The sequence below is a fragment of the Apis cerana genome, linkage group LG2 (assembly GCF_029169275.1).
Source record: "Apis cerana isolate GH-2021 linkage group LG2, AcerK_1.0, whole genome shotgun sequence".
In the NCBI taxonomy this organism is placed as follows: domain Eukaryota; kingdom Metazoa; phylum Arthropoda; class Insecta; order Hymenoptera; family Apidae; genus Apis; species Apis cerana.
The window spans coordinates 647,914-669,089 of record NC_083853.1 but is presented as its reverse complement, the minus strand read 5'-3'; the positions used below and the strand labels follow the sequence as shown (position 1 = coordinate 669,089).

At 22.3% G+C, this 21,176-nt stretch overlaps 1 protein-coding gene across 1 annotated transcript in view; it reads right to left on the bottom strand.

The window, feature by feature from the left end:
* Positions 1 to 21,176, bottom strand: part of LOC107999588 (fibrillin-2) — a 24,534-nt gene extending 3,358 nt beyond the window's left edge. The window contains exons 1-18 of the mRNA XM_062072020.1: positions 20,921 to 21,176; positions 17,267 to 17,572; positions 16,050 to 16,325; positions 15,454 to 15,601; positions 14,262 to 14,476; positions 11,189 to 11,344; positions 10,190 to 10,342; positions 9,975 to 10,112; positions 8,619 to 8,880; positions 8,098 to 8,309; positions 7,606 to 7,916; positions 6,556 to 7,139; positions 5,774 to 5,868; positions 3,639 to 3,976; positions 2,432 to 2,865; positions 1,718 to 2,045; positions 766 to 1,015; positions 115 to 244 (exon numbers count right to left, since the gene is read on the bottom strand). Of these exons, the coding sequence (XP_061928004.1) occupies positions 115 to 244; positions 766 to 1,015; positions 1,718 to 2,045; positions 2,432 to 2,865; positions 3,639 to 3,976; positions 5,774 to 5,868; positions 6,556 to 7,139; positions 7,606 to 7,916; positions 8,098 to 8,309; positions 8,619 to 8,880; positions 9,975 to 10,112; positions 10,190 to 10,342; positions 11,189 to 11,344; positions 14,262 to 14,476; positions 15,454 to 15,601; positions 16,050 to 16,325; positions 17,267 to 17,572; positions 20,921 to 21,005 (4,421 nt within the window). The 5' untranslated portion in view covers positions 21,006 to 21,176. The remainder of the gene's footprint in view (positions 1 to 114; positions 245 to 765; positions 1,016 to 1,717; positions 2,046 to 2,431; positions 2,866 to 3,638; positions 3,977 to 5,773; positions 5,869 to 6,555; positions 7,140 to 7,605; positions 7,917 to 8,097; positions 8,310 to 8,618; positions 8,881 to 9,974; positions 10,113 to 10,189; positions 10,343 to 11,188; positions 11,345 to 14,261; positions 14,477 to 15,453; positions 15,602 to 16,049; positions 16,326 to 17,266; positions 17,573 to 20,920) is intronic.

The window sequence follows — 21,176 nt, the reverse complement described above, 5'->3', positions numbered from 1 at the left end:
TTTTGTTTCGTTTAAGAATATGTTTCTTATTTTATTTTACGAAATTATTTTGCAAATTATTTTCAAGGATAATATTTCTTATCATAAATTAAGTCTCCAAAAAGATAGACTTACTTTTTTCTTTCATGATCACGGTGATATCCGTTGGGACACTTTATTTTATTGCAACGATAACTACCTCTGACGTTGTGACAAATTTCATCTGCTTCTCTACAGATATGTCCAGCTTGACATTCATCGATATCTTGAAAAAAGGAAACGATCAATTATTTAAAAGAAAATAATAGTAATTACAATATAATTCTAATTCTAGAATATTTATATCTAAAATAAGGAAATGAAATCTAAGATATAAGTTTATACGATTAGAAAAATATAAATATAATTTTTATTTCGAATTAAATATATTGTTAGATACAGTTATTATTATATTATATCTGATGTATTTTACGTATTTTTAATATATAGTTTTAGATATATGAATAACATGTATCTCTACATAAATATTTACATTCTAATTTTTACTAGTTGCGAAGTAAGTCAAGGACGAACAATTTAAATTTTAATGATCTCAATTTTTAATGATTAGGTCAAGTACAAAATGTAATAGGTAATTGCGCGATAATGAAGATGCACGACGCGTTGATAAATGACTGAGAACGTGATACGATATTCAAAATTTTTTGATTAAATATATCTACATTTTTTGTTCACTATTAGCACGTTTATAATTATATAATTAATGAGTGAATGTAAATAATATACCTTCGCAAGTACGGCCATTATGTCCAAGCTTGTAACCATCTGGACATTTGCAAGCGTAACTGCCTGGTGTATTTTCACAAATCCCTACGCATAAGTTATCTTTAAACTCTGTACATTCGTCGATGTCTGTACAAGAACGATTGTCGGGATTCAATTTGAATCCAGATTTACAGATACACTTGTAACTCCCCCACGTGTTGAAACAGGTATGTTGGCACAAACCAGGTGTTCGCGCACACTCATCGATATCCTAAAATAAAATAAAAAAATTGAAACGAGAAAATAACGAACAAAATAATTTTTTTCTTCCATGTTTAAAAATATTATTCGAGTTAAAATATCTATAAGAATAGGATAATTTAATATATTAGTTTCTAATGTACAATCCAGACGCTGAATTTTTTGAAATGAAGTCATTGTATATATATAAATAAATAAAATTATGGATATTTGGTATAGCTTTTTCCAAATAGTTTCAAACAAATAATTTGGATTACTTAGATCATTGGATTACGACTTACATATATATATATATTGTATGAAATAGAATATTACAAAAATTGATTCCTTTCGTTATACTTGAATAAATCGGCTTATTAAATATCTCTTTTATCGATATAAACTTTATAAATACAAACTATTGAGTATTTATGATTACCTATAACCTATATAACTGATACTTTCAATTGAAATATTTCCAAATTTTTTTTTTATTTTTTTATACCTGGAAGATCTAAGTAAAAGAATGCTTATAAAAGAAAATATCATTTTCAACCTTTATGATCTTTTAGATATATAATTTGTATCTTTTCGAACGATTAAAATTTATCTGATATTGGATCCAAGTAATTTACTTATTAACTGACTCAAGTAGTAAATAAGTAAAAAAACTTTTTATAGAAAGATCAAATTTTTCAAATGGAAGAATTAAAAGTAAAAGTGTACAACTCACCTGACAACTATTACCAGCGAAACTATTAACATGTTCGAAACCATTTTCGCAGTTACATTTGAAAGAACCAACGGTATTCTCGCATCGACTGTTCGATCCGCATATGTTGCCATAAAGGCTACATTCGTCGATATCGATGCAATCTTTATTCGGTCCAACGACGTGTCCAGATGGACACGAGCAAACGTAACCACCTATTCTATTCTCGCAAGTTTGATCGGCGGTGCATTCGTGGGTGCCATTCGCACACTCGTCTATATCGATGCAATATCTTCCTAATACCGGATCCAAAGTATATCCATTGCTGCACAATACTTTAGACACGCATCTAAAATATGAATCGTAAAATTTAGAAATTGATTTTGAATTTTATTTTCTATCTGATTATGAGAATATTTAATATATCAAATATATATTAAAGGCGAGTCGAACAATGAAATTAAATTAAAAATCGTAATATAATGTAATATATCGATTATAAAAGTATCGATCTCATTGATATTAACTAAATCGAGATACTAATCTTTCGTTAACATTTATTATGAATATTTCTAAAATAATGTTTTCCTTTTCAAAATTTTCAAATTAATTTAGTTAATCTAATCGAAATTAGTATATCCAAAATTCACCATTCTCTGATATTAATTTCAAAAAATCTCACACATATCTGCTTAATACATATTGTATCTATAAAATATATATTCACGTAAATACCTGTAGGATCCAAGAGTATTCAAACACCTCATTGTTCTGCCACAAATGTTAGGATTCTTTTCACATTCGTCTATGTCCGCGCATTTGTCTCCAGGAACAGACTCAAATCCACGCTGGCAATTAATCTGTTCCTGAGATGACGACGAAGTAGTAGGAGCAACTGGTGTCGATTTGGTAGTCGTGGTTGTCGCGACATCGAACCGAGATTCCAAAAACGGCACACGTGGATTACGATCGCATCGATAAGAGCCAAGCGTATTCCTGCAGTGATAACCCTTTCCGCAATCGTGCGTCCCAAGGAGACACTCGTCGTCGTCTTCGCAAATCTCGGTGGCGGCATTTAGAGTGTATCCCGTGCCGCACGATAGGTAACGTGTACAGGTATAACTGCCTATGGTATTGTCGCATCTCTGTCCCTGCGTACAGCTATCTGTCTATAACAGGATGAAATACGGTACGTTTTAAATGCGGCAATTGAAAATAATTATTTTTTTTTTTTAAAAATTATGGAAAGATTAAGATGTTTAACTTGAGAAGAATTATATTATTTTCAAAAAATCTTCGAATCATCGAGTTATCATGTCAATTTTTCATCCTAATGAAATTTTCAAATAAGATAAATTTATTAAATTTGAGTTGTTTTAACTTTTGTACAAAATCGTTCAGGTTTTCGTTCGTTAAATATATCTTATTCAAAAATTTCAATAAGATGAAGCCTGTATAATTGAAAATTTTATCTCTTTCTTTAGAATCGAATTGATTCAATTATATCATTTCTAGATACGTGGCAAATCATTGAATCGAAAGAAAATTTATATTCCACTTTGTAGCGATTTTCATTCATGAATGAAATGAAATCAACTTTACGAATAAATTTTTAAATTTTTATAAATTAAAAACTATTATTCAAATCCTATACTTATATCTATTTAAGAATTATTCTAACCTAAAAAATTCTCAATTGAGTAATATTCTCGAACGATCACTCTCAATACTATATCCTAGTATTGCTTTACTTTAAATACTTTCGAGAGAAATTGACGATAATTTTATTCTCAAATAGATATTTACCTTTAGAAAATATAGTTTTATGTTCTACAAGAACTGTAATTTAAAAAAAAATTTTACAGATAGAATCTTTTATAAAACTTACTACTGATACCATTTATTATATCGTTATTGGAAGCATGATCGTGGAAGATCATACCTGTGTTTGACACTCGTTAATATCCACGCAAGCTTGAGTCAAATTCTCACGTTGAAAACCAACTTTGCACTCGCACGTATAGCTCCCTACGGTGTTGATGCACTCCTCGTTACTACTGCATGCATCCTCTATTTCGCGACATTCATCGATGTCGACGCAGCGATTGTTAACCAATTTCGTTCCAGGAATACATTTCTTATTCGTTGGTAGCGGTAAAGCTGTCGTGGGTGGCTTCCTGGTTCTTGGTTTTGGAAGTTTGGCGCAGCTATAACCTCCCGGCTGATTATAACAGACCTCTCCTTCACAAGAGTCCAAACCTTCCGCGCATTCGTCGATGTCTGTTAAAGATGATAATTTATTTTTAATGAGTTGTATGTTCAAAGATTTATAATTTTTAATATCTACACGATAATATTTTGAACCTAATTTATGCAGACGTTTATTCGGAAAAATAATATCTTAATAATTTATAACTGTGTATCAATTCTTGCATATAATAATCTTAAATAAACTATTTCTAAAATGATAAATTAATTTCTAATAATTTCTAATAATACTTTCTAAATTTAAATAACAATTGATATTTATTTAGAAAATGAGTACTATTTGATTGACTTTGATTCATAAATTTCTATAAAATTTCAGATAATTTCTAAAATAAAAAAACTAATTCTTAAAAATAATACCTAATTCTGTTTAAAAATGAAACTTTGGGGATATCTTAAGAATTTGAAAGAATAAAAATTTATATATGTATATAGATATTTATAAAAATATAATATAGAAATAGCTTTGGACAGTTAATTTTAGACATTAAAATGTATACAAAAATTGATATACAAAAATATTGGAATTTATATTTTGAATTATGAATAATTTATTTTTGCACTATATATAGCAACACAAATAAAATAAAATAGTTCAATCAGCTGAAGATTGATAATATTATATGATTATTATGATCATGATTATCATTTGCCTAGCTAGACTCTTTATTAAAAAAATAAATAATTTTAAATGCATAAGTAACTACTGAAATTTTAATATAATACAACATATAGTACGTTGCATGTTAGATATATTACAATTTAATATTTTTTTACATTACTAGTAAGACAAATCTAGTTAAGTAAACAATTTTATAATATAATCTTGCAGACAAATCAAATTATTAATATATAAATATATAAATTATAAATATTAAATTGTTTATAATTTAAAAAATAAGTCGATATTTTTCGTATAAATTTTTGCGTTCGTTTTAATTTATCTAAAAACGATTCTTCAAAAATGTTTATATTTTTATAAACATCTTGTAAAAATATACAAGAAAAAGAAAACGAATCAAAACGAATTGAACGAAATTTTTTTTTAAGAAAACTTAATGATCACTGTAATATTTTGTTTTTCGTATTATTTAAATATTTCTTTTATATTTCACAATTGTACGCTATTTATTTTAGAAATAGATAATTTATTTGAAATTATAAAACATAATCATATAAACTAAAACGAATCGTTAAATATATAAAATAACAAGAAATACACGATTTTTAATTTACTAAATAATTACCAAACAATAATTATTTTTATATTAAACAGATCAACAGATTAATTTTTTTTGTTATCAATGAACTTGAAATATATTATTATTTGAAAAAAAAATTAATCAACGATTATATTATTAATGTTGACGATAATTATATTCATACCAAAAATACGTAATAATAAATTATGATGTTGATATTTATTCTAATGATACAACATTTGCATACATAAAATGGACAATAACAAAATATGCTTATTAACGAAAATAAACTCAAAATAAATACATACAAACAATGCTTCACATGCAATAAGCGTGCACACGTGCAATTTTAAAATATTTTTTCAAAAACATTTTTCGAAATATTAAATTTTATGTGCTTGACTCAAAATTTTTTAATTACATCCTGAAAAAAGTTGTAAATTAATAGTTGCAAAATTTCATTAATGTATCAATCTTTATCAGTTTTTCCTTCTGCAAATTAAAATATAAATTATTATGTTACATTGTATAATTGTATAAAGTATTATATTGATATAATTGAATATAATTCTAAAATGATAATTTAATATAAAATATTAAAATATACCTGTGCACTTTTTTAGTCGAGGATGATATCTATAACCGGAAGGACAAGCAGGTTTTTGACGTTGATGTTGTCTAATCGATGCAGGTCTTTCACATCTAAACATAATAAAACGTGAGAAAAATATATTAATTATATTTTTTTTATTATTTTATATAAAAATTCCAAATTGTACGTAAACAATATTTTTTAATTGCATAAAAATAAGAAAATTATGATATAATAGTATATTTAATAGAAACTTCATATCATAAATTTAAAATTTCAAGAAAGTTAGTATTTAGTTAGTAATTAAGGAAAATATTATATAGCAAAAAACGTGGTTTAAGTACTTAAAAAAATATTATATATATATATATATATATCTCTAATAAAAATTTAACAGAATCTTAAACTGTGTTTAAATATTTAAAAGATAAATTGTTTTATTTAATATTTATATAAATATATTTTATTTAATTTCATTAAAATTATAAACAATTTTTGAAATAGTGAAATATTTTTTCTACATAAAATTCTATTCTATAAAACCTTTTTTTTTAAACTTTTTGACTTTTACATTATGTTTATCGTATACAAAAAATTTTATTTGTAATTTTTTATTTTCTATTATTATTTAAATTAACGATACATTTGATAAACAAATTACAATTGAAAATGATATATTTTTCATTTAAGATTTCAAAATTTATTTACAAATAAATTTTTCTCAAATAAATTTACTTTTCATTTTATTTTAAATTATATTTAAATTATATTTGAAAATATTTAATAATAATATATACCTATAAGTCCCAGGTAAATTGATACATTTTTCAAAAAGTCTAGGATCACATGTGTATTGATCAGTAACACATTCATCAATATCCTCGCATCTTCTAGTTGCTAAAGAATATTCGTAACCAGTTGGACAAGAAGGTAATCTGGTTAAACATTCGAAAGTGCCATTTCTATTAACACAATATTGATGCAGTTCTAATCGACAAGAATGCAAATTTTCCTCGCATTCATCGATATCCACGCAACTACCATTGAAAAGAGATCGCTTGTAACCGCTGCTGCAAGGCGGTATCAATTCGCAAAAAAAGGAACCATTTGTATTGACGCATTTATGAGTATTTTCTGGACAATCGTGTCTGCCTAAAAGACATTCGTCGACGTCTTGGCATCCTTTTGTCACTGTATTAAAGTACCAGCCAGTAGTGCAAAGTGGTCTACACTCAAAATCACCTGGCACGTTGTGACACACTTCGTGCTCTTGACAAGCTCTAATCGACGCACATTCGTCGATATCCATGCATTCTCCACTCTTTACATCTCTGATATATCCCTTTCTACATGGCTCCAAGAATAAATAACGATTGGTATTCTAAAAACAAAATTGTACATGCAGTTACTCCCAAAAGTATTCGAATATATTCTATTCTTGCCTATTTTTTAAATTAAATATAATCTTGTATAAAACAACAAAAGTAAATATAAATATTAAAATATAGTGTACATAAAGTATAGATACATATCTATCTGATGTTTATCATATATTGGTTGTACAAAGCTATATTTTTCAGATTTTCTCTCATAAAAGAATATCATTTTCCAAATTCAAAATACATCATTCTTCAATTTATCTTACAAATTATGTATTGTAAATTATGTTTTGAGAGTGATAACTTTATTTTTTTTATTGAAAAATTATTTAGAAAATTTAAATACAATAAAGAATAAGAAATAAAATTGAAAATTATGTATATAAATAATGTATTTAAATTTTATATGAAAAGAAATTTGCATTTCTAATAAAAAAATTATACGATATTTTTATTCTAAATCAATACCTGCATTATATATTCCTTTTTACTATTTAATTGTTTGCTAATTCTTGGTGAACTTGTCGTTGTCGCAAATTCTTTACAGGAATACGAACCGTTCGTATTGACACAATAATGAGTTGATACGTTACAAGAATGTAATCCAAGTGCGCACTCGTTTATATCTCGACAAGACGGTCCGTTTCTGCTCGAGTAATAAGTATCATTATATTGAAAACCAGATGGACATATAGGAGAACATTTATATCCACCATTGAAATTTATACATTTTTCGTCAATTTTACAATTTACCAAACCGTTGCTACATTCATCGATATCTGGCAAAAGAGAAATTTTTCAACAAACGATCGAATTATTATGGAATGATATTAAATTCGATCACTGATTCAAATATTAATTAAATTCATATAAAAGAAAGAGAAAAATAGTGAGATTGAAATATAATATAATTTATAAAAAGATATTAAGTATGTTTATAAGATTTTGATGATCTTGTACCAATGCAATTTAAAGTGCGTTGATCAAAAACGAATCCTTCGTTACAAATCATTGTTTGATTAAAGGCTGGAGAAATAGAAATTTGTGACTTATATCCATTAATGTCATATCGTTGTATATGCGATTTGTGTCCCTTACGTTCATATGAATAATTATGACGATCTTTATCCTTCCAATTTAAATTGGTAACTTCATGATTTAATGGTTCACATCTAATTAAATGAAATATAACGAAGATGTATTGATCATTGATATTATTAATCTTTAGGATCCCAAATATTTCACGATAATTTGTTTTTCTAAATTTTTTTTTTAAATTATTTTAATATTGAAAAGTATCGAAATTCTTCAATATCGACAATACAATTTTAAGTTTAAATTAAGTTCAGTATTAAAATATGAAATTTTAGAAAAATTCATGAAAATTTTCTCAATTTTATTTATAAATTATTCGTATATAAATTTCTGGAATCCTAAGAATTAATTAAAAATATTAAAAACAATCTTTTGAGAGAACGTACCTATAACTACCTATGTCATTTACACATTGTTCGTTTATTTCACACGAATGCAGTTGTTCTTTACACTCATCCACATCGATACATGCATCGTTAGAATCATTCATGGGTTTATATCCCGCAGAACAAATTGATGGTTCCGTTTGTTCATCAATTGAAACAATAGAACGATTTAAAGATAAGCATTCGTAACCACCTAGTACATTTTTACAAGTGGTATTCGGATCAAGACAAGGATTATTGGACCCAAGGCATTCATCCACGTCTACAAATATAATATACATGTGTAATATATCTATACACATGAATATTTATTTAATTTTAACTCTTTCGATCAGATTTCTTCTATCTTGCTTTTTCTTTTTCTCTCTCTTAGAAATCTAATATTATATGATATTTTAAAACTTGTATACTAATTTTAAAACTGGAATGTTTCTTAGTAATTTTTTTAAATATATGTTTCAAAAAAGTTAAATAACTTTTATTAGTATATTATATATTGTTTTATTTTTATCATGTATATATATATATATTTCTTGTGTAAAAATTTTATTAATTATTATATTATTATATTTATTTTTATTATATTTCTCATATGTTTTTGTAAATAATAAAATCATGTCTCGCTGGATTTAAGTTCAATAACTTTTCACAGCAAAAGTATTTTTGTAAATAATTTTGTAAATAAAATCAAACAAGCTATATTTTCAATTATATTTAAAAATGAGAATAAAAAACTATAATGATATATTCAATAATAAGATGATAAGAAAATATAATATATAACTAGAAAATTTCTTTAATAAAAAAATACTTAGTTTATATTAAAAATTAAAAGATAAAATTAAAACATAAAATAAATTATTCATCCGGGATATTATTTATAATTAATAAAATTAATAATTAATGATATTAATATATTATCAAGAAAATTATAAAAGTGTGAAAATTCCACAAAGGATCAAAAATACGATTTAAATGAATAGGATCGAAAGAGTTAAAGATGTATTGATTCGAAAAGAAAATTTAATAAAATTCTATTTAAATATAGAAACGATGAAAAAATTATAAAAAAATAATAAAAAAAAATTATTACTCACATGCAAATAAGATACATGCTGGTTCAACAAGATTCAGATATTAACATTTGAACTAAATTATTTCCAACCATTCCATTAATTCGTTAAAATATGAAAAAATTTGTTCACATGCACATATCTATAAAAAGAGTTGATATATCGAAGAAAAAATTTATTGTTAATATAATAAATAGTTATATATTTTCATGTAATGTTAAATAGATAAAGCATTCAATTAAATTAAAATCTGATATTAATTTAATATCAGAGAAATAATTACCTATACAGATACCCAAATTAACACTATAGATAAACCCTTTGTCACATTTTATATCACACTCGTAAGCACCTTCGGTATTACGACATTTCTCCGTGTCTTCTAGACAACTATGAATTTTTTCTGCGCATTCATCGACATCTAGAAAAAGAAATCAAAGTTTAAATTAATATCTCTTTTTTCATTGTAGAAAAATTTTAAATTTCTATTTTAAATACCTTCGCATTGCTGTGAAAAGTTATTGAACTTAAATCCAGCTGGACACGATTTTATTCCTTTTATCTCTAAACAGCTAAAACTACCTTGTGTGTTAACGCAAACATTTTTGATTCCAGGACATGGTTTAGATAATATTAAACATTCATCGATATCTAAAAATATTATAGAAAATTTTATTCTATTATTTTATGTTTATATATATTAATTTATATCTTTTAATGTAAAATATTTTCTTTTTTAATCATATCATATAATCGCTTGAATTATTATCACAACGTAAAAATAATAATTTTTATTATATTTTATTATATATTGTAAGTTAAAATAATGAATTAATTTAATTATTTGATTTATTTGTAATCTTATTAATTTACCTATTAAATTTATAATTAATCGATACTTAGATACATGCTATGATAAAATATATTATTAAATATTTTGTAACTATTATATAATTTCGTTTATTATAAATTTAACTTGAAATTTGCATCATCACAATCCCCTTCTTTTCCTCTCCAAGAAAATATGAGATATTTATGATTTATTTACATAAAAAAGAAAAAAAAATTTTTATAGAATAGAATATTTTTTATTATTAATTTTTTGATAACAAATGAAAAAAATTCATTGTGTATATAAAATATTTTCAAACTTTAAAATAATGATATATTGATGTCAATAAAAGATATTAACAGTAATAGTAAGTCGAAAATTAGAATCAACAATATTACAAAGAAAAAAAAATACTAATTATTGATATTTCTGTATACATGAGTTTATTAAATCTATAAAAAATATATTATCTTATTATGTAACAACAGATTCAAAATTACAACTTTCAAATAAAAATTTCAATAGTTTCTCCAAACAAAAAGAATCAAATAAATTAAATATATACTAAAAATTTTTTTCAATGAAAACAGAAATTATAAATAATAAATTATTGGAAATATATTTTAAAAAATTTAAAATGATTATTAAATTATATACACTCATACCTGAACAAAGGCCAGTGGTAGATTCCCATTGGTATCCAGGAGGACAATCTTCGTAAGAATCAATTTTGAGTCTACTTTTTGATGTGCATATATAAGATCCTATAGTGTTCTCACAATAACCAGGACATATTCTTCTTTCTATACACTCGTTCACGTCTAAGCGGTAGAACACATGATGCCAACAAAAGTAACCATGGACATAAGCAAAAAATGCAATGCAAAATCACAAAAAAAATATATTTGAAAATAAAGCTCATATCATCAAGCAAACATAAAATAGGCTTGAAACTTCTGAAGGCGATGAAAATTTTGTAATGGTAAAACATATTGAAAATGAACAAAACATTAAAATAAGCAATTCAAATAAGAATCATTCAAATTATTATTAATTCAATCGATCAAAAATCGATTAATTCAAATTAACCATGCCAAACAAAGAATCTCGATATTGACGTTTGATCATTCTTAAGGAGCTTCAAACAATCAATACATATATATATATATATGCATATATTAGTCATATATATCAATATTTCAAGATTCTTATTATCGTACATAAAAACAATCAATATACAGAATGAGACACTTAAAATAGATGCTATCTTGGTTGTTAATTATGATATCATTTGCATCATGATATTGAATATAATTTAACATAAATTTTTTATATGTAGACATGTAAAGATCAACTTAAAAATTTTTTAAATGATATATTAAAATTAATTACCGCTTATATAAAACATTATTTTCCCTTTGATTTTGATGACTTTGAATGATTTTGAATTATTGAATTATTGTTTTAAAATATTAAGTAAAAAAATCATATTTATTCCATTTAAAAAAAATAAAATTGAAATTTCATATGAATTCTATATATTCACTTATTTATATTAAATTGAAAAATTATTTATATAAAATTACTATTTTGACATCAAGTTTTAACACATTTATATCTAAGACATTTTTTCACTTATTTTATCGCTAATAACAATTGAGATATTAGTAATGCAAAACTGTTTTAAATATCTCATTCAATATGTTATTAATAATATTATTGAATAATATTGTTTATAAGAATGTTGAGAAATTTTGAAATAATAATATACATATATTGATCATCTATCATTAATAAATTTAAGTTTTAAGTTATGAATTCATCACTATAAGAACATATACTTCTATCTATAAGAATTTATTTTAAAACGAAAGCTATTTTATCCTAATCATTTTTTGTTTATATATAATATTTTGAAATGATTGATTTCTTATTTAATTTTTTTTTCTAAAGAATCATATTATATACAATTTGGACAAATCATAAAAGAATACTTTTGGATTGATATCATGTAAAATATCATGATTTTTTTTTATAATATTTTCTATTATCTTATAAAAAAAAATAATATAATCTTATTTACATTATCCAAAGTGAATTTGAACAATTTTTTATTACTTGATTGCAAATACCAGAAAAATAATTTCGTTACGAGAAACAATTTGTATATAATAGTCACAATTTTCTTAATTATTTAGAAAATATTAATTCATATATATTTAAATTATATTAAAATTATATATAGTATATATAATATATATACAAAATATTAATATATATGATAGAATAATTTTGGACGATCAATTCCAAAGATTAAAATAAATTTAAAAATTCAACAGAAATATCTGTTGAGGCTTATTTACTAAAATAAATTATAAATAATTAAAATTTACATTAAATTGTTAACAAATTTTAAATGCTTATAATTTAATAAATAGACATCTTTATATATAAACTTTTGTATTTATTTGACCACAAAATTGGTCTTTCAAATATATTAATATATTAATATAATAAAATATATTAACATTCTCTAAATATATATACATATATATATAAATTAATATATTCACAGCCTATTCATCTTTTTCATGAATTTAATTGAAAAAAATATTATTTGTCGTAATATAATTATTACGTAGAATAAAATAATGTATACTTTGAAATAGTAACATACATATAAGGATAAATCTACAAAAAATTCTATTTTTTAAAAATGATTAATTAAAAACATTCAGTTACTTTGTTTAGCATGATTCATTATTATATATTCATCATATATTATTCATGTGCAAATATATAAAACGTAATGTGAATAACATGCATCATATGTGCATATGTACATAATTAAAAAAAAATTTATAATTAAATTTAACACAATTAAACACAATACTCCCTAAATAGAAGAAAAAATTTTATCATTCAAATATTTTGGATATGTAAGTAAGATTGTTCAGAATTTTTCAATACCTATAATTTTATCAATAAACGACATTGTAATAATTCTAAGCTTATTATTAGCTACAAAAGATCTTGTAAATAAAAAAATTAAATAACTAATAAGATATAAAAAATTATTGAAGAAAATGTTTCTTCACATGTATATAATATAATAATGAAATGAATTACAGTATATATTTAAAGATTTATACGATTATTTGAAAATTGTCTCTATTTTTTATTGAAATTTTTTTTATAATTTCCATATTTCAGACTAAAAAGAATTCATTGATCTATTAATAAACTTTAATAATTGATTATAAGATTTTTCAAATCTTGTTAAAGATATATTTGTGTCAAAAATATTTTTTTTTTTTGTATACTAATTACAGATTGCAATTTGATAACAGAAATATATTTGCAGCATTTATAGTTTGTTGTCTGATTTGAACAACAAAACAAATTATAAAAAAGATAAAGTTCTAACACCAAAATATTCTCTCTGTTACCAATCTTCAATTTACTATCAATATGCTATTAAGGCAATTTCAAAAAATTATATATTTATTTTTATTTATTAAAAATTGTTTTATTTTATTTTCTCCTTTAAAAATATTAATTTTTTCATTAATTTTTATTAGTATATTGATTAATATTAATTTTAAAAGTTATAAAGTCTCTTTTTTATTACCCTCTTGAATATAAATTAATTCATAAAAATATTTCATAATAGGTTTAATGAAATGAGTTTTTATTGATAATTAAAATTGATATTTTTAATATTTTCTTCTTACTTACCATCGCAAACTTGATTAGTAGCATTGTAACGATAACCAGCTGGACAAAGAAGTGAAAAGTCGTTGTCCTCCGGAATAGTAGTAGTTTTAGTTTCCGATGGTTTCGGTAAACAAGAATGTTTATCATCCGCTAATACGTAACCAGGATTACAACTGCATGTAACTGCAACTCCATTATCCGTACAACGTTGCTCACACGGATTACTAGATTTACATCTGTATCACAATTAAATTACAATTACAATTAAAATTATACACAATTAATTAAATTATTAAATTATTTTATATACAATTAAATATTTCTTTATTAAGATATGTAATAATAATATTTATGATAGAAAAATATAATCATCTCAAATTAATGTGATTTATTTTTCTATGAAGAGAAAGTCAATAATGCAAAAATGAAAAAAAATTTAACTTTGTACAAATATAATTTTAATGATATTAATAATGGAATTTGTTTTGAAACTTTTGTTTTGATAAAAGTCAATTCATAAAATACTAAAAATATAATAAAAAAAACTAATAAATTCTTATACTATAAATTTATATTATTTATTAAATTAGAATATAATTTTAAAATATTTATAGAAAGTAAGTTGTTAAGTTTTAAAAAAAATTGAAGAATGTAATATGTAAATATAAAATGTATATGTAAAAAAGTCGAAAATTTTTATCAAATAAATTATTTATTTTAAAGCATAATAAAATTTACAATAAATCTCTTTCAAAATTCTCAAAATTTTTTCTATAAGTATACACTATTGAAAGAATTATTTTTTACTTAAATCACGTAAATATATTTTTAAATCGATTTCGGTTTAATTTGTTTTATTTTTTTTTTTTTATTACAATTTGATGATTATTTAATTTTTTTGAATCTTATTTATGTTTTTTTAAACAAGTTTTTTAAATATGAGAAGAGAAAGAAATCATTTAGTTATTAATCTGGCAAATAAAGAATATTTGCGATACTTTAAGAACAGAAAATAATTAACAACATTATGAAAATGCATTTTAAGAAAATATCTAATATGCAAGTTGAAAATAACACTTCCAATGATTTTTTATATTTGAAAAAGAATTCCTTTTGGAAAAGATTCATCGTACATTTCGTTGAAATAAACAATTTATGGCAAAAATTTCCAAATTTTTTGAACACATTTTTTTATTTTATAAAATTTTTATACCTATCAATTGGTAGATCTTGTCTACAAGTCTTTCCATCTTCTAATAGAGTAAAACCTTCACGACATTTACAATAATAAGATCCTGGTGTAGGAACACAAATATCAGAACATAATAATCCCTTCATAAGTTGGCAGATGTCATCTAAGGCTATAAATTAATATTTTTAAATTATTTAAATTAAACTTATATTAATACCGTTAATATTAATGCCGTTAATTAATACTTTTGAATTTTAACATTAATTATACTTGAGGATATATTGAGGATAATTTATTTAAAATTTAAGAATTTTTATATTTTTAAAAAAAAATGTTTTTTTATTTGATTTAACTTGTATTGTAGATATTTGTTTAAAACTGATGAAATCAGCTTTATTTTATATAAATAAAAATATAATTATATCATAGGAATCGAAAAATGAGATAATTTTTTAATAATTTTTACAAATTTTATAAAATAAATTATAAATAAATTATAATTTAAAATTAAATCGTAATTGAAAATATTAAAATATTAAAATTTAATATTTTTAAAGTTAATATTTTTGTAAATTTTTAAAATTTTATCTTAATAGAAATTTAATGTTGTTACTTACGAGGTGTAGGTATCGATGGAGAAAAGGATGTTGATGAAGCTAATGTAGTTTGAGTAGATAATGAAGAAGAAGAAAAAGAAGAAGGTGATGATATTGAAGTTGATTCGCTATTAGTAGTCTCGCTGGAGAATGTTGTATTTGTAAGATTTGTAGTAAAAGTTGTTGTCGTACTTGGTGATGCTTCGTAACAACATTCTAAAAATGCAGGATCCCATGGATTGCCAAAGGTGAATTTTTTAAAAGCACATCCTTGTCCCATAGATCCAGTTAAAATTCCTTTTCAATAGAATTTAAAAGTCATTAAAATAATTAATTATGTAATAATATATCACTTCAAAAGAACAATGATACAACTGCAAGCAAGTCTATTTTCAAAAGATGAAGAAAATTAATTTTATTTGATCAAATTTAATTGCATTATTCAAAAATAGATATTATTTATTATTAATAATATTACAATTAAAATGTTATTAACTTGTTTTGAAACAAATATCAATACACAATTATAATTGATAATTTTAAAAATTTTCAATTTTGTAGTTATATTGTTATTTTTTTAAATCAGCACTGCGTTTTCTTATTATAAAAATAAACATTAATTAATAAGAATTAAATTAGTAAAAAAAGAAAGTATTTTAGTAAAAAAAATAAAAAATTTATTTACACAAAAAGAGATGAAATATCAAGAAAGATATCATTATCATCTTTATTTTCATTTGTTAAAATATAAGAGAATTATTTGAATTGTTAAAATTAATTTACAATTACATATAAATATATCTTCAACATATGAAAAAATAATTATTAATATTAATAGCAACAAAATTTATAGATTTAGGATATTTATGTAAAATTTGAATGTTCAAAAATCTATGGAATATAAAAAAACATAGAATATCCAAAGTATAATGCTCATTATTATATTTATAGAATAAAATAATTTTCTATTTAAGTACTATTTTTTTTAAAATCTGCCTTAATTGATGATCTGAATAGATAAATGATTAAAAAACTAAAAATTTTATAAATATCTCATTTTAACATCATATTTAAAAAATATTTAATATTTAATAGCTATATATTTGATCAGATTTTTTCCTTCAATTTTATTTTTTTCTTTTGTGTATTTGTATGACTTGAATTATAAGGAAAAAAATATTGGAAATGTATAAAAAGAAACAGAATGTTTGGAAAAACTATACGAGTACGCAAATTACCTAATTTACACGCTTCGCAACAGTCACGATGATAATCACCCGGTCCCAAACGTTTACTTTTACTGCCGGAAACACACGCTAAACCAGCATGTGCGTCCAATTTCCCTTTCTTGCATTGTTGTTCGTGATACGCTCTCACGCAACAGATGTCCACAGCCTCTAAACAAAGTCCTTGTTCGACTGTCGGCACTCCAGACACTGGACCTGTGAACTTTTCACACCTGAGCCCTTCCAAAGCCCATGAAGTACCAAGTCCACAGCATTTTTCAAATTGCTCTTCCATTCTGGCTTCACTGAACAAAATTCCTATAAAATGAAGTATATCTCTATTAACTATTGAAATAGAAACTGTGAAATGTTATTAGGATAAAAATGATCGTTACCAGTGAATTCAATTTTTGCTATTTTATTTCATTATATTTTATTATATTATCCAATTATCGCTGACATAGTTAAATTGATGATAAAAGAAATTAAGATTAGTTTTTTTCAAATAAGAATTGTAATTTCAATAAGAATTGAAAATCATAATACTTTATATGAGAGTTTTTATGTGCCTCTAATATTTATTTAACATTCGTTATTCTTTTTTTAACAATAAAATGCTTTGATATTCTTCTAATCTAATATTTTAATATCAAAAATTTATTCTGCATGATTCACTTTTTCATAACTTTTCAGTAAAAATTAAATTTCTGTTTAAAATTTTATTTATTTGATCCTCGTTCGAGTATTATTCTTTTATTTTTCGTTTAAGGTGACAAATAATAAATTTTTTAATAAATAAAACGAATACAATTCGTTCAGAAAAACTAATATCGGTTAAAAAAAATGGCATCAATAAATTTGCTATGAGTGATTATTAAAAAAAAAATGATGAAAAAAAATAGTAAAAGTTATTAATTCTCTTGATCTGAAATAAAATACTTAAATTATTTCTAATTCATAAAGAAAATTATCAAATTGAAGTAATATCAAATTAGTCATTTTGTCAAGAATAATCTAGCCTCACAAAAATTAAATAATTTAACTTTTATCATTCTTTTTTTATTATTTTTTCTTTCTACAATATTTTTTTAATTACTATTTTTATATATTTCCTAGGAATATTAATTATTTCATTATTATCTATATTTTCGATGATTGATAATAATTTTACACATCAGACAATAATTTCCAATTTCGAAAAAAGCCTTCATGTTTTCATCACTTTCATAAAATGTCTCTATTTCATTCCAAAATTTATCTAGAATAATAAAATTCTAATTTTGTTAATTCAATTTTTTAAAATTCAATTCTTTTTTTTTTAATTTTTTAAATTTCAATTCTATATATTTATCGTATAGAATAAAACTTGCATAAAATTTAAATTATTTTTCAGTTTTTTGTAAATTATTTTTCTTTTATTGTTTTCAATTTATTAATTCAATTGATCACGAATAATTCTTAGAAATGAAATAAAATAGAGACAGAAAAAATAGTTAAATTTGATAATAAATTTAAACATCGTAGAGTTATCTCTTATTTGCATATCATTTTCACGAACTTTATATATACAATTTAAGTCCAATGTAAGATTTTACCTGTCGCTGCAATGAGTGCAGCGATAAGAAGAAAAATCATAGATAAATGTTTCTTAACAATCTTTATTATTTCGTTTTCGCTCAAAACTTGTTTCACGTAATGAATTTTCATCATATTCTATTTTCGTATCTTTTTTTATAATCTTCATTAAATTATTATCAAATTCTTTTATATAATGTAAATATATTTTATTTATAGTTTATTTAAAATTTTTCATTCTCTAAAATAATTGATCATTTATATATTTCATATTCATACAACAAATTTAATTTTGAATTAAAAATTTTTTAAATTTTAAAAATAAGTTTTAAATAATTAAATAGAATAATAATAGATGTAAAATGAATGTAACATAAATAAATAAGATACTTAAAAAAATCTCCGATTCATAATATTTAAGTTCGTTTTATCTTTAAGTGATTTCAATCATATAAATCATGAATTAAATTTTAATTTAATTTTTTTACTATAATAAAATAAGAAGGAATAATTATAATATATAAATTAAAATTATTTGTTATGCGTTTTTCTTTCGTTATCCTTTCGTTGTTTTTATTGCAATACAAGTAACTAATTATAATTTTTATTACTGTTAGTTTGGTATAGAAATATCAAAATAATTTTCATAATTTTTTATAAAATTTTAATTAATTTTTTGTAAAAAAATTTCTGAACATTTTTAGATAGTTTTAATTTAATGTTCAATCATCAAAATTGTTGAATATCATATTAATATTATTATAAGATAATATATATCATATTATTTTGCTATATATTACATTTGTTTAATACAATTAAAATATATTAGTATTAATATTTGTATTGTAAAATGTAAATAAAACAATTTATATATTCATTTATTCCTTAATTGATCAACTTAATTAATAATATTCATATATTAATATAAAATTGAATTTCTTATCTTTTATAAGAAAAGCTATATAATGTTTACTTAAAATGAATATAAATGTTTATATATTATGTACTTTATAGAAGATAATACTGTTATAGCATTCAAATAGAAATCCCCATAAATCAAAGATTACACATTGAGCAATTGATAATTGTTGTTTGATAAGAATGAAGCTATATAGTTTGTACATATATATATATATATATTTCATGGTTTCATTACAAAATTATGTTATCCTTTTTAATTAAATACATTTTAATCGTATCAAATTAATTTAAATTCGATTTAAGAAAAGAATTTATTTTTCTTAAATCATTGTGGTTTTATCTAAAAATTCATCTTAAAATTAAAATTTTTTTAAAATTATTTATAATGAATAATTCGTGAAATAATAATAAAAAATTAAATATATATTAAAATAAAAAATAAAGGTACTTGCTATAAAAATAATGCATTAATTTAATTATTACAAATATAATTTATTTAATGTAAACAGATATAATAAATAATCAAATAAATAAAACGTATTTACTAGAAATTTATTTTTCATTTATTATTTTTTTTTTCTTTATTTATTTCTTATTTTTATTATAGATAGAATATTTATAATTTTCTGATATATTATAAAATAATATAATTTATACGTTATAATAAATTATAATATATTATAAAATAATATAATTTATACGTTATAATAAATTATAATATATTATAATAAATAATATAATTTTAAAGAACTTTACATATTATATTCTCTTTATAAAAGTGATAAATTCAAATAAGTAAATACATTAAATTATTGTTAAAAGCATACCTCTTTATTCATTCTAATTTTATTCTAATTTTATTCATTCTCAAACCCCATGATATTTCTCCTATCATTTCCGTATCATTTTTCAAACATTAATTTAGTAATTAATGCTATTTTGAATGATACTATAAACAATATCTAAACGTCTTAAAACTCTACCGAACGTTATTTTATACGTATTAACTTCAATTACCAATTCTAAGAAACTAAGCTCTCAATGGGTATTTACAATTTATATTCTTACAAATGAGAAACAATTTGAGCAATAAAATTTACTTATTCATTTCTCGCTGATTAACAATAACTGAAAATATAAAGAAATTCGATTTTTTAATACGAATAATACCTTGTTTTCGAAGAAAGAATTTTTCCAATTGAACGGTTAGAAGTAAGAAGAAAATCATACGTAGATCCGTGAATCGAGTCATCATCTTCTTTCTTGAACTTTTTATGAAATCAGTCGTATCACAACCTTTTCTTTTGAAATTTTATCCTTTTATTGTTGCCAGCTTGATTGATATAAAAGTAAAAAATCGTTTCTCTTTGTCGTCGGATGCGCTCCGACCAAACGCTCAGCATGCATTAAAGCATTCAGTTTGCCG